The sequence below is a fragment of the Dendrobates tinctorius genome, unplaced genomic scaffold, assembly GCF_039654945.1.
Source record: "Dendrobates tinctorius isolate UK_male_01 unplaced genomic scaffold, ASM3965494v1 ptg000022l, whole genome shotgun sequence".
Lineage (NCBI taxonomy): Eukaryota > Metazoa > Chordata > Amphibia > Anura > Dendrobatidae > Dendrobates > Dendrobates tinctorius.
The window spans coordinates 120,223,341-120,236,335 of NW_027361690.1; the positions used below are offsets into that span (position 1 = coordinate 120,223,341).

At 45.1% G+C, this 12,995-nt stretch overlaps 1 protein-coding gene across 1 annotated transcript in view; it reads left to right on the top strand.

The window, feature by feature from the left end:
• The first annotated feature begins 6,876 nt into the window (after positions 1-6,876).
• GFPT1 (glutamine--fructose-6-phosphate transaminase 1) overlaps positions 6,877-12,995 on the top strand; it is a 49,075-nt gene continuing 42,956 nt past the window's right edge. Inside the window, exon 1 of the mRNA XM_073569121.1 lies at positions 6,877-7,031. Within this exon, the coding sequence (XP_073425222.1) occupies positions 7,025-7,031 (7 nt within the window). The 5' untranslated portion in view covers positions 6,877-7,024. The remainder of the gene's footprint in view (positions 7,032-12,995) is intronic.

Here is a 12,995-nt window from a genome sequence, read left to right on the forward strand (position 1 = left end):
CGGAGACTTGCTTTTTTGTGTGGATTGATTTGAAGCTTTTTACATAATGTTGAAGAACACATTTGTCCTGCGCTCTGCACTGAGCACTTACATCGGCGTTTCAATCTAAATCTTCACGTAACATGATTCAGATAAATACCCTGAAGGATCCATTCACTATAATGAGGTAGCAGAGTTACTCTTGACTCCGTCTGGCCTCCATTAAGCGTTGTCCTTCTTTTCACAGGTGAGCAAAACTGGCCAACGACACTTTTATGCACCCCTAAAAAGATGGACTTCACTGGATCATAGGTCAGATGGCGTCCACAGTGCATCCATCTGCCTCATAGAATCATAGAATCATAGAGTTGGAAGGGACCTCCTGGGCCATCTGGTCCAACCCCCTGCTCAAAGCAGGATTCGCTAAATCATCCCAGTCAGATGTCTGTCCAGCCTCTGTTTGAAGACTTCCATTGGAGGAGAACTCACCACTTCTCGTGGCAGCTTGTTCCACTCATTGATCACTCTAACTGTCAAAAAGTTTTTTCTAATATCTAATCTGTGTCTCCTCCCATTCAGTTTCATCCCATTGCTTCTAGTCTTTCCTTGAGAGAATGAGAATAAAGTTGATCCTTCTACAATGTGACAGCCCTTTAGATATTTGTAGACAGCTATTAAGTCTCCTCTCAGTCTTCTCTTTTGCAAACTAAACATTCCCATCATTTCATCATAGAGAATCTTCTATCTGAATCACGTATTTCATAGATTTACATGGAAACCCAGGTGTAAGTGCTCAGCGTAGAGTGCAAGATAAATGTGAGCTGAGCCTTACTGCAATTTTTGGGACACAGAATGAAAAAATCAACAGCAGGTGAAGAATTGGCTTTATTTATTGTTTACGCCGTTCCTCGTGATTAGGCGACTTAATTCTTTGGATTGGTGTGATTACAGCGATACTAGATTCAGATCGTTTTCTCTGTTTTGCTGCTGTCACACACTAAAAGATGCCTTTTTTTGCACATTGCCATATTTTGACAGCTACAGCTCTGGCACAAATTAAAAGACCACTGCACAGTTTTATAAAAAATCAGCTTGTCTACATGTCTGACAGCCATTCCATTCCAGTGTCAGTTGAATTCCATCCAGAATACACCTCATGCTACTTAATGTGCTTCTGATTTAGGTGATCACCTGAATCAAATCTTATTTAACGAAGGAAAGTATAAAAACCCTGCTGTGATGTTCACAATCCTCTTGCAATAAGGACAAGCTGGATGGAAAAGCAAGTGCTAGTAATATCCCAAAACTAATAGGAATGAAAAAATAACCTGTAACCATTCCAAAGGAGTTGAAAAGAAAAGTCTTGAGTGAGGAAAAGAAGAGCTCAATTCTGGCTTTACTAGCAGAGGGATACAGTGAGCATCATGTTGCCTCCATTCTTAAAATTTCTAAGACGGCAGTCCATTACAACAAGGTCAAGAAGGAGACATTGGGGACAACAAAGCTACAGACCGGCAGAGGGTGAAAATGACTCCTCACTGACCGGGATGACCGTCATATTATTCAAATGTCACTCAGCAACCGCAGGATGACATCAAGTGAGCTACAAAAGGAATGGCAAATGGCAGCTGGGGTGAAGTGCACGACAAGAACAGTTTGTAACAGGCTCCTAGAGGCAGGGCTCAAGTAATGTAAAGGTAGAAAAAGCCTTTCATCAATGAGAAGCAAAGGAGAGCCAGGCTGAACTTTGCCAAAGACCGTAAGGATTGGACCATAGAGGACTGGAGTAAGGTAATCTTCTCTGATGAGTCTAATTTTCAGCGTTGCCCAACACCCGGTCGTCTAATGGTTAGATGGAGACCTGGAGAGGTGTACAAACCACAGTGTCTTGCACCCACTTTGAAATTTGGTGGAGGATCGGTGATGATCTGGGGATGCTTCTTCAAGGCTGGAATTGGGCAGGTTAATCTTTGTGAAGGACGTATGAATCAGCTGCATACAAGGTTATCCTGGAAAAACAGTTGATTCCTTCTCCTCAGGCAATGTTGCCCAACTTTGAGGACTGGTTTTTCCCGCAGGACAAAGCGCCATGCCACGCAGCTAGGTCAATCAATGTGTGGATGAAGGAGCACCACATCAAATCCCTGTCATGGGCAGCCCAATATCCAGACATGAACCCCGTTAAAAACCTCTGGAATATAATCAAGAGGAAGATGGATAGTCACAAGCCAACAAACAAAGAAGAACTGCAGAAGAAAAGCAGTGTGAAAGACTGGTGGAAAGCATGCCAAGACGCGTGAAAGGTGTTATTAAAAATCATGGTTATTCCACAAAATATTGATTTCTGAACTCTTCCTGAGTTAAAATATTAGTATTGTTGTTTCTAAATAATTATGACCTTGTTTTCTTAGCATTATTTGAAGTCTGCAAGCACTGCATTTTTTTGTTATTTTGACCATTTCTCATTTTCTGAAAATAAATACAAAATTTATTGCTTGGAAATTCGAAGACATGTTGTCAGTAGTTTATAGAATAAAAGAGCAATATACATTTTACTCAAAAATATATCTATAAAGAGAAAAATCAGACAAACTGAAAATTTTGCAGTGGTCTCTTAATTTTTGCCAGAGCTGTATAATTTTTCTGTATTTCTGCCGACAATCATGTGACGGCCTGTCTTTTGCGGGACGAGTCAATGTTTTTATTGGTACCATTTCTGGCCCCATGACATTTTTTGATCGCCTTCTATTTCAATTTTTGGAAGGCAGAATGAACAAACATCAGCAATTCCTGAATTGTTTTTTTAAGTCCGTTTAGTCTGCCATCTACCTCCTGTGGTCGGCATTCCACACTCTGACTGCTCTAACTGTAAAGAACCCTTTCCTATATAGCTGCCAGAATCGCCTTCCTTCCACCCGTAATGAGCGCCCCGGTCATCATTATGGCCCATGAAAGGAATAAGTCCTGGACCAGTTCTCTATACTGACCACACATATGTTTATACATATAAATCAGACGTCTTTTTTTTCTAAGCTATACGAGCCCAATTTGGTCTTTGTGTCTTGTTTTGTGTCTCACTGAATCTCTGTAGAGATAAAACGCTTTAGTTTGTTAATCAGATAGTAATTGTATTGGTGAAATGATTGAGCATAGAATGCAAAATGCAATTATCACATAAAGAGAAGCCGAAGAGGAGGAGTTCTTAATGTGCACAAAGTTTAACTATTTACACCACAACGTTGTCTGATCTGTAGTTAGAAGTTTCTCCAAGAGACCAAAAGTGATTTAATCACTGATGTATAAACATGTTTGTATTAATCATTTTATACCCTACCTGATTGTCCATGGCAGAGGTGCGGATACACAGTAGATGCTGTCCGTTGGCCCCTCCATCTACAGGACCGCTCACTCTTTCATCTGGCAGCAGCTTATTGGAGAACAAGAAGATCGTCAGTCTGAAATTGGACAGGCGAACTAGGCGGCCGCCTAGGGCGAAGACCCAAAGGGGGCGCAAAGGGGGCGCCAGAGAAAAAATAGAAAAAATTATAAAAAATCTTTTCAAAAGGCAAAAAGTTTTAGGGATGGAAAGAAAAGTGTACATATTTAAGAGCAAATATGACGCAAGAGAGGTTGGTTGGGTTGGCAACAATTTTGATAGAATCTGAAGTTGCTAAACAAATTAATCTCGGTGACTTAGTGTCATCCTTTTAAAAAAAAAAAGGCAAGGAAACAAAAATTTTAGTTACCTATGGTCGTTTTTGTTTTGTGTTGTTGATTACTTTGTATATATTTGTCCTATAAACCTTCTCAGAAGATTAAAGAGCTAGGAGAGAGTTAATTAATCATTGTTGTTGTGGTTTATTTTACTCCTAAATTTATATCCCAAGTTTTCATCTACTGCCAAGAATAGTAGGGGCGCAACAAAATAGTTTCGCCTAGGGCGCCGTAATCTCTCGGGCCGGCCCTGCCTGTCTCTCCTGTTCTGTAGCACATTGCGCAGCTTGGTTATGTTCTCAAACATTACCGCCCTCCCCACCGGACAGAGATCTGCATACAGAAACGTGTCAGCAATGTGTTGCCCTAAGGTGCGATAAATCTAAGAATGCCGCATCAAAACAGCGACTCCCCAGGGAATCCGTGCACCCAGCCATCCACGGGACATAGAAGGAAACGCGATTTGGCAGATGCGGCCACGGCACAATGTTCTAGAAGCAGATTATTTGCTGAAGACTTTGGGATTATTATTATTCATTATTATAGCACCACTTATTCCATGGCACTTTACATGCGAGGAGGGGGGAACGTAATAAAAACGAGTACAGTAATCTTAAGCGATACAAGTCACGAGTGGGACAGGCGGAGAGAGGACCCTGCCCGCGAGGGCTCACAATCCACCAATTCTCTGCTTCCATAGGATAGCGCCATCCATTACCTCCTATCCCTGATTAGTGCACAACACGTGCGAGTCACAAGTCCGGAATGGTCATTTTGTTGGTACCTGCCAATCCATATGTAACCGGAAAACTAAAGAGCACAGATTGCGTGGACTATATCAACCTGGGTGCAAATAATTCCCCCTTTGGAAGGTTGCAATTCTTTCTACCCGCTGGGATCTTATTAGGTGGAAGAAAGGTGTTTATTTCAGCCTTTTTGGACAGTGGGGCGGGGTTTAACACTAGGGCTACTGGACTCGTGACCCCGACTAGAACTACTGAATCTAGTCATTCTGACTACTGACTTGTTTTCGTTTATTTTTAGAGTTTCATTTGTAGTTTTTTATTAATAATTATATACTTTTTTAATGTATTATTATTGTGAGATCCAACAGTAATGCTTTGGAATGTTTTCTTTCTGATTTTTCATAGTTTTCTACAAGAAATAACAAAAGTAAACTAAGTAAAACAATAATAATAGACGTTTTACAATCATTTATTATTAAAGTGCACACATATAAACAACAACTCAAGAACAACAAGCAGAGAAAATGACTACTAGGTCAGTCAGTGCTCCTTCTCCTCAGTACCTGAAGAAGGCCGTTGGGTCGATACCGGTTGTACTTCATAATAACGTTTTATTGAGTTTCAGCTCCAATTCTACATTTTCCTTCTCCTCCTAAAAAGTACGGCATAGTTGACCTTCTAAACATTTGTTGACCCGCCCCCTGCCGGCTCCCTGCCCGCCCCTTCCGGTCATCGCCGCCTACTAGCGCACATGGACGCTTGCGATCTGCGCACCCTATCTTTAGCATAGGGTGCACAGATCGTGCGCTGGCCGTGTATTAGCATGATTTTGCCGTGCGCTGTGCACGTTTGAAGGTGCGCCCGTGTGTGCCGAACGCAGCATGTTGCATTTCGGCGCGCACGGCGCACCTTCAAAAGTGTGCAGCGCACGACAAAATCCTGCTAGCGCACGGCCAGCGCACGATCTGCGCACCCTATGCTAAAGATAGGGTGCGCAGATCGCAAGCGTCCATGTGCGCTAGTAGGCGGCGATGACCAGAAGGGGCGGGCAGGGAGCCAGCAGGGGGCGGGGCTTAGCGGTGGCCGTACGCAGGCCGACGCTGCGCTATAAAGCGCAAATGTGAAACCGGCCTAACACATGTGAAAAGTTGACATCTGAATTGAACTACATCTATATGAACATCAGGGTAAATAAGATACAGTGAAAAAATGATGCACAAAACTTTACAGCAACATTTAGCGACAAAAGGACAGCAAAATATAGCAGGGAGTCAAAATGACAACCTTTAGTAGTTAAAGGTAAATTTTGAAAAAAAACGCGCAATTTTTTCACCAAAATTATTGTCACAAAATCTTTTTTCACATCCTATTTGAGGAAAAGTCACCGAGTCTCAAGCCGGAATTCCGAAAAATGTAGTCACAGAAGAGAAATAAAAAGTGCAAGTAGTCAAAATGACTATACCAGTAGGCCTAGTGTTAATCTGGTTGACGCCCGGTTTGTCTGGGCCCGGAGTTTTTTTTCCTCATAAATTGTCAAAAAACCTATACCAATAATTACTATAGATTCGGCAGCCTTGCATGAAAAAGACGAATGGAGATGTTCTTAGCAGATGAACTCCATTCATCTCACTGATGTCACCGCTCTCACGCTAGCGGTGACATCAGTGAGGTGAACAGAGGTGTAGCTGTCTGCCGAGCCTTTGCTGGTTATTAATGGGGGGAGAGAGCATTTTAATGACCAGCTAAGTCTGAGCTGATATTAATAGCCTGGGAAGATCCATGTTTATTATCCCCTTCACAGGCTATAAACATCTGCCCCAGCTGTCTGCTCTCCCTTTGCTGGTTATTATAATTTCGGGAGACCCCACACCTTTTTCTTCTTATTAGCTAAATCCATAAACATTAAACTACTGCTGCCCTGCACTAATTCTATGCGGCACTGACGGCTTTCTAGCTGTTCTATGTATATATCTATACTGATGGTCACACAGTGAATTTACTGTACTCAGCTGATGAAATATCGAGTTTTCTACGAGATCGGCGCGTAAAAAATGACAAAACGACCTCTGGGTCACGTGCCCTTATGCATAGGGCCCCCTGCCTTACACCCCGACTGTATGTGAGGCCGCCATACACCACGCACCGTCCACAGCGCTATGTGCCACAGACTGGCAGTCACAGAGGTGGCCACGTACAAAGGGTTAACCGTCGCCGCCACTCCTCGTCCGTGACGTCTAAACCCCTCCCGTCCTGTCCCTCGGCCCCGCCCACTCTGCGGAGTCACCGCTCGTTCGGTGGCTTCTCAAGAGTTGGATCCGGCCACGTCACTCCTGCCAGCAGAAACACACGCCTTCCTCTCATTTTCACCAATCAGAGGAAGACTGGGCGGGACAAATATGAGGGGAGTGCCCAATGGAGACGCTCACCGGGATTGACGGGCAGTGAGGCGACCAATAGGAAGAATGAGGTTTGTTCTGGTGACGTCACCTGCACGGTTCGTGGTCCTTATGTAGGGTCGGCGAGGCTGAACTGGCCGCAGACAGTGTGTGATAGTGACATCCAGCAGAGCGAGAAGGAAGAGCAGCATGTGTGGTGAGTATGCTGCGCCGGCTGCAGGGCTTCCCCGCTCGCACTCCGGCCGCTTCTGCACTCCCCTCAGCATCCTCCCCTGCCCCTGTGCTGCTCACCTTGTGCGGCGGTGACGGCAGGTGACCATTGCCCCCATTCACACTCAGGACTGGCCCCATTCTGGGCTCTGTCACCGCGGCTTCATTCTGTGTGTGAATATTTCGCCTTATTTGTCCTTATGGGGCCGATCTGTGGCAAATATCTGGGGTGAGGGACCCTCAGTGATAATTACTGATTATTTTAGCTGCTCTTCACATTGTTATTATTGGCAACATTTCCACTATGTGACCCATGTTCAGCATTGTCCCTGGGGGATACCTATCCCCCCCCACTGAGAACCCAGCGGGTCTTGTATGACCTACTTGATTGGTCTCTGTGTGTCCGGCCCCGCTGTGTCTCTGTGTATCCGGCCCCCGCTGTGTCTCTGTGTGTCCGGCCCCGCTGGGTCTCTGTGTATCTGGCCCCCGCTGTGTCTCTGTATGGCCGGCCCCCGCTGTGTCTCTGTGTATCCGGCCCCCGCTGTGTGTCTGGCCCTCGCTGGGTCTCTGTGTATCTGGCCCCCGCTGGGTCTCTGTATGGCCGGCCCCCGCTGGGTCTCTGTATGGCCGGCCCCTGTGGGTCTTTGTATAACCGGCCGCTGTGGGTCTCTGTATGGCTTGGTCTTTGGATATCCTGCCCCGCTGGGTCTTTGTATGGGCCGGCCCCTGTGGGTCTTTGTATATCTGGCCCCGCTGGGTCTCTGTATATCCGTTGCATATCCGGCCCCGCTGGGTCTTTGTATAACCGTCCCCGATGGGTTTTTGCATGGCCGCCCTGTTACTTCCTGTGATCCCTGATATCTGTATGTGGGTATTATTGCTACTTTGTATCTTTCACTCTTCCATGGATATCATAGGTTTTGCATCAGGACGAGCGCTTTTCAGGTCTGCTGCCGATTCACCTCCTTGTATTACAAAGCACTGAATACTATCCGCAGAAGAGTGAGTCCGCGCCGCTGACTGTGAGTCCGCGCCGCTGACTGTGAGTCCGCGCCGCTGACTGTGAGTCCGCGCCGCTGACTGTGAGTCCGCGCCGCTGACTGTGAGTCCGCGCCGCTGACTGTGAGTCCGCGCCGCTGACTGTGAGTCCGCGCCGCTGACTGTGAGTCCGCGCCGCTGACTGTGAGTCCGCGCCGCTGACTGTGAGTCCGCGCCGTGCGCTGCAGATTGTGAGTCCGCGCCGCTGACTGTGAGTCTGCGCCGCAGACCGTGAGTCCGCGCCATGCGCTCGTTTGTGCGCAGCTTTTACCTTCTGTTCTTTCTGTAAAGGATGAGTGGATTGTGAGCCCCATGGACTGGCATTGCTGTGTAATTGCTGTGATCTTAGAACAATCAGGAGATTCCTGCATGTCCGGAGCAGATCGGTGGGGTCCTTCCCTTTGATCGGTGGGGCCGCTTTATTGGTAAACACAATGTTAGGTTTGTTTTCCCTTTGGCCTAAATTCCTGTAATTCCCCCTATTCGTATAATAGCTGTGTCATCAGTGGACACAATCAGCTATAGATATTGTGGTGTTCTTGCTGGACCGTGTCGTTTGAGCAATTTATTTGTGCCACTTGATGGCGCCACTAAAAAAAAAAAAAAAATCTAAAGTCAGGTCGCCTGTTCCTTTTATTGTGGTCTCTGGTGACAAGGTCACATGCAGCTTTGCCACCTTTGGACAAAAATGCAGCGAGTCCGGATTTTTGAGTCCCGTTTGTTGCTTTGTGTCATGTTCCACAATGGGGCCTCGATCAACAAAAAGGTGGCAGCGTTGCACCCAGCGAGTGGCCTGCGCCTCACCGAGCCGCCTCCTAAATCTGCTGCCTGTGGATTTACCTGTATACATAGGTGAGGGAGCCGACCAATGTGGCAATGGCGCTGACTGCAGACCTAGGGGCTCATTCACACCTGTGACGGATTATTTTGCTCAGACCTTGATCATAGTGCGGTCCGAGTGTCCTCCGTTTTTCCAACTTCTCCTTTCTGACAGATTGGGCTGCGCTCTGATGTCATCCAAGGGCGGTTCAATATATATATATTTTTTTTTTTTTATTTATTTTTTTTTTAGTCACATTTCAAATCTTCATTTGACTCTCGGATCTAAATCAAACATGTCTCCTCAATTTTCCACAGACCTTTCGGTCCGTGAAAAATCAAGGCCATGTGAATGGGCCCCATAGACACAAGTCTTGTTGTGCAGGCGGAGACGCGCTTCTTCTGTCTAGATCCTGTACCCCAGGATGTAGGGTCAGCTGTGTGTAACCAGGGTCTCCAGGGATTCTCTGAAGGTGACAAGTTTTAATTGGATTTTTTTTTTTTTTCCATCCCTAGCTTTGTGCCAACTTGCGTTTGTTTTTTTTTTTTTTTGCATTTCAAAGGGCTGTTTGGTGTTTACCTCTAACTTTGCTGATAATGATGCAAATGAGAATCTTATCTCTGTCCTAAGGGGCTGGAGTCCAGGGCCCCATAGGTGGTGGCCATGGTTGTGCTTGGTTTACTATTGTGTTACTGATGTTTTGTCACTTAACATTTAACTAAAAGCCCTATAACTTCTAAAATCAATGAATGTGTAACATGTTAGATCCTGGAATATGTATTGGCTCGGCAGAACTTTTTAAAGGCCTACATGTAGAACATTTTGTGAAGGACTTGGTCTGCGTATGGATGTCCTCGGACAACCTGAAATGCCTACCAACTGCAGGAGAAAGTTTTACCCTTAGGGTGTGTGCAGACGCTGCGGATTAATCCGCACGGATTTTGCAAAAACCGCAGATAAACCGCAGGTCAAAAGACCTGCGGATTATCTGCGGTTTGGTCCTGCGGATTCACCATCTCCACAACGGTGGAGATAGGAACCCGCTGCGGATTCCGCAGAAAGAATTGACATGTCACTTCTTTCTGCGGTTTCAAAACCGCAGCAAATCCGCTCGGATTTTTCCGCAACGTCTACACAGCGTTTTTTTTTTTTTTTTTTTTTCCATTCATTTGAATGGTACTGTACCCCGCAGCTAAAACTGCTGCGGGTCCGCAGCAGCCAAAAACGCTGCGGAAATGCAGCGGAATCTGCAGCGTGTGCACATACCCTAAGAACACTTGTCAGACTCTCACTCAACCAAACCAGGTCTCCTGCTTTACACTGATGAGGGGCAAAGTTCCGAAACATGTCTCCAAATTAAGTTTTTCTTATCCTACCTAACTCGACCTGTTATAGGGTCAATATTGACTTTTTTAGGATTGCTATTTTGAAATACGGGGCACTAGAGTTCCTGTCTGAAGTGGCTCCTTGTTACCAGCAGCAGGAATATAAATCGTGCCACCATAGCATTTCAAGACTGTTTTCTTCATGTCTAGTTATGTCCAATTTTGTAAGAGTGAAGTTGAGATTCTTGGATACTTTATTTGGGTGGAGGAATTAAAGATTTGCATGTGAGTGCCCGCATTTCTTATTCTCCTGGCAGGTTTCCCAGAATTACTAAACGAGAACAAGTGTTGGGTAATGGATGATTTTGCATCTGTTAAGGAAGCGATAGACGAAAAGATCTGGTCACGAACAAACTTGCATCGCTGTAGAAAGTGTAAATTATGGTGGTCTGAAACTAGAAAGAGGTGTTTGCTTATGATTTAATTGATATCCTGATCATGAAAATTAAAGTCTCTCTTACCTAATATTTTCATTGCCCTAAATGGGATATTCTCCGCTGACAACCCAGGGGATTGTGATTATGATTTATGAGGTATGGCCACACTGATGAGGGGCAAAGAGCCGAAACATGTCTCCAAATTCAGTTTGTTTCTTAGGCCTGTTTCACACCTCCGTTTTTTGACGTCAGTCAAAATCCGACAATTTTCGAAAAAACGGATCTGCCAAAAAAGGGGCGGATCTGTTTTTCCCCCCATAGACTTACATTAGCGTCGGATCTTGACTGACGGTCGTCCGTCCCACCCGTTTTTTTTGATGGATCCGTCAAAATTTTAGCGTCTCCCGGACGGATGGGACGGACTCTGCAACGTTTTTTTCCGAGTGACGGTCCGCTAATTTCTATTGCACATGCCTGGCAGACTCGCTGGAGCAGGGCTTTTAACCCCTGAGTAGCGTTCCGGAACAGCCGTTTTCCTTTAAATTTCGGTCACTACCTGCTAAAGCGGATCCGGTGGCAACCGTTTGTGTCACAACCTGGCGGATTTGGACTGACGTCAAATAACTGAAATGTGAAACAGGCCTTATCCTACCTAACTGGACCTTTTATAGGGTCTTCATCCAAGAGCAGATTTAATCCACTCCAGAAATCCTGCACTTTAAATGGAATTTATCAGTATGATCCATCCCCATGATATCTGTTTTTCTTAATATGTAAATTAGATATTAAGATCTATGGGCCGGACAAAGATCTCCCTGAGAATCTGCCACCACAGCTTATTATAAATGAAAGTGGCAGTTACCGGTGTGAGACATGTAATGACGGATAGTCTGCTCTCCGGATCTACATGCCTCACTCTGGTAACCCCCCTTTTATTTAAAATAAGCCCTGGAAACTGTTTCCCAGGGAGATCTGTATCCGGCCCATAGATCTTAACAGATGATGTACATTTTAAGAAAAAAATGTGGCTTTGTCTGGAATAAGACATCGGGTCTCAGATATCAAGGCGTCACTTTATTCAGGTTGCTGTAACCTCACTGCCCACGTGGACACCTAAGGAGGGTCAAGCTTACTGACAGTTTCTGTCTTTAAAAGTGGTTCTCTACTACTGATTATTCTTGTACAAAAGGGCGCATGGTGGTCTCAACATCAGAAAACGTACATATCCAGTGGACCCCACCCATTCATGTGATGGCTCCAGCACTTCCACTGTGATTGGTGGATCCTGTGTATAGAGGTACTACCTGTCATTGTAACGCTGCATCTGCTGATAAGCAGTCTGCTGGAAACTCTTCCTGAAAGGACAGGAAGTAGGAGTCTGAAAACGTCCCAGTGACCTGTGTGAACGTTGCAAGCTTAGAATTTTAATAAATATTTTTTAATAATATGATATTAAAAAAAAAAAATATGAAACTATTGCCAAAAAATGTCATGCATACCACACAAAAAAAGTATTTCATGTAATGGATAATTTCCTGATGATGGCTTCCATTTGATCTAGCTTTAAAGTAAATCTCCCTTTGTATTATTATAGCAGGTACTTAATTGGCTCATCAAATCCTGGAGAGCCCCTTTAACTGCTCAAAATCCTATAATTGACCAGTGACCGACCGTAGACACAGCCGCCAGTTATTAATACTTGGCGCTGGTGGAATGGACCTAATTATAAGTCTCCCTCTCCTTGGTCCTTCCTTCTGGGTTTCTAGTGAACTTTGGTCCTTAGTGGGACGGAGCAGTTCGGTTAGGTGTGTTCAGTTATCCTCTCCGCTCACCTCTGAGAGCAGGACGGGCCGGTATGGAGACTTTTTTTTTTACACCTATTTCCGTATACTATGGCGAGAATACCATGGCCACCTCGTGCTCAGGGCTGTTCCTTATGTAATCTGACTCTTCTCGGCCACATCAATCAGCTCTATTCAACGTGTTCACCCTTTCATTTGAGGCACGCAGATGCTTTTTCTGCCAACCGTTAAGCTTTGCGTTGATACAGGGACCTCATTGTACGACACGAAGGGGAAAAGAGAATTCTCTATCCTCATGATGTTTTGTGACCGATGGTGAAGCTCATGTGAGCAAGATCTTACTATTTTGAGAAATCGGACTTTAATATGAGATACACCGGGAACTCTCACAGTGGCACACTGAATGATACTGCGAACACACACACACACACACACACACACACACACACACACACACACACACACACACACACACACACACACCCAATTCTGTTGTAGTTTTCCAAAAATGGCCTAAAATGAATTGTA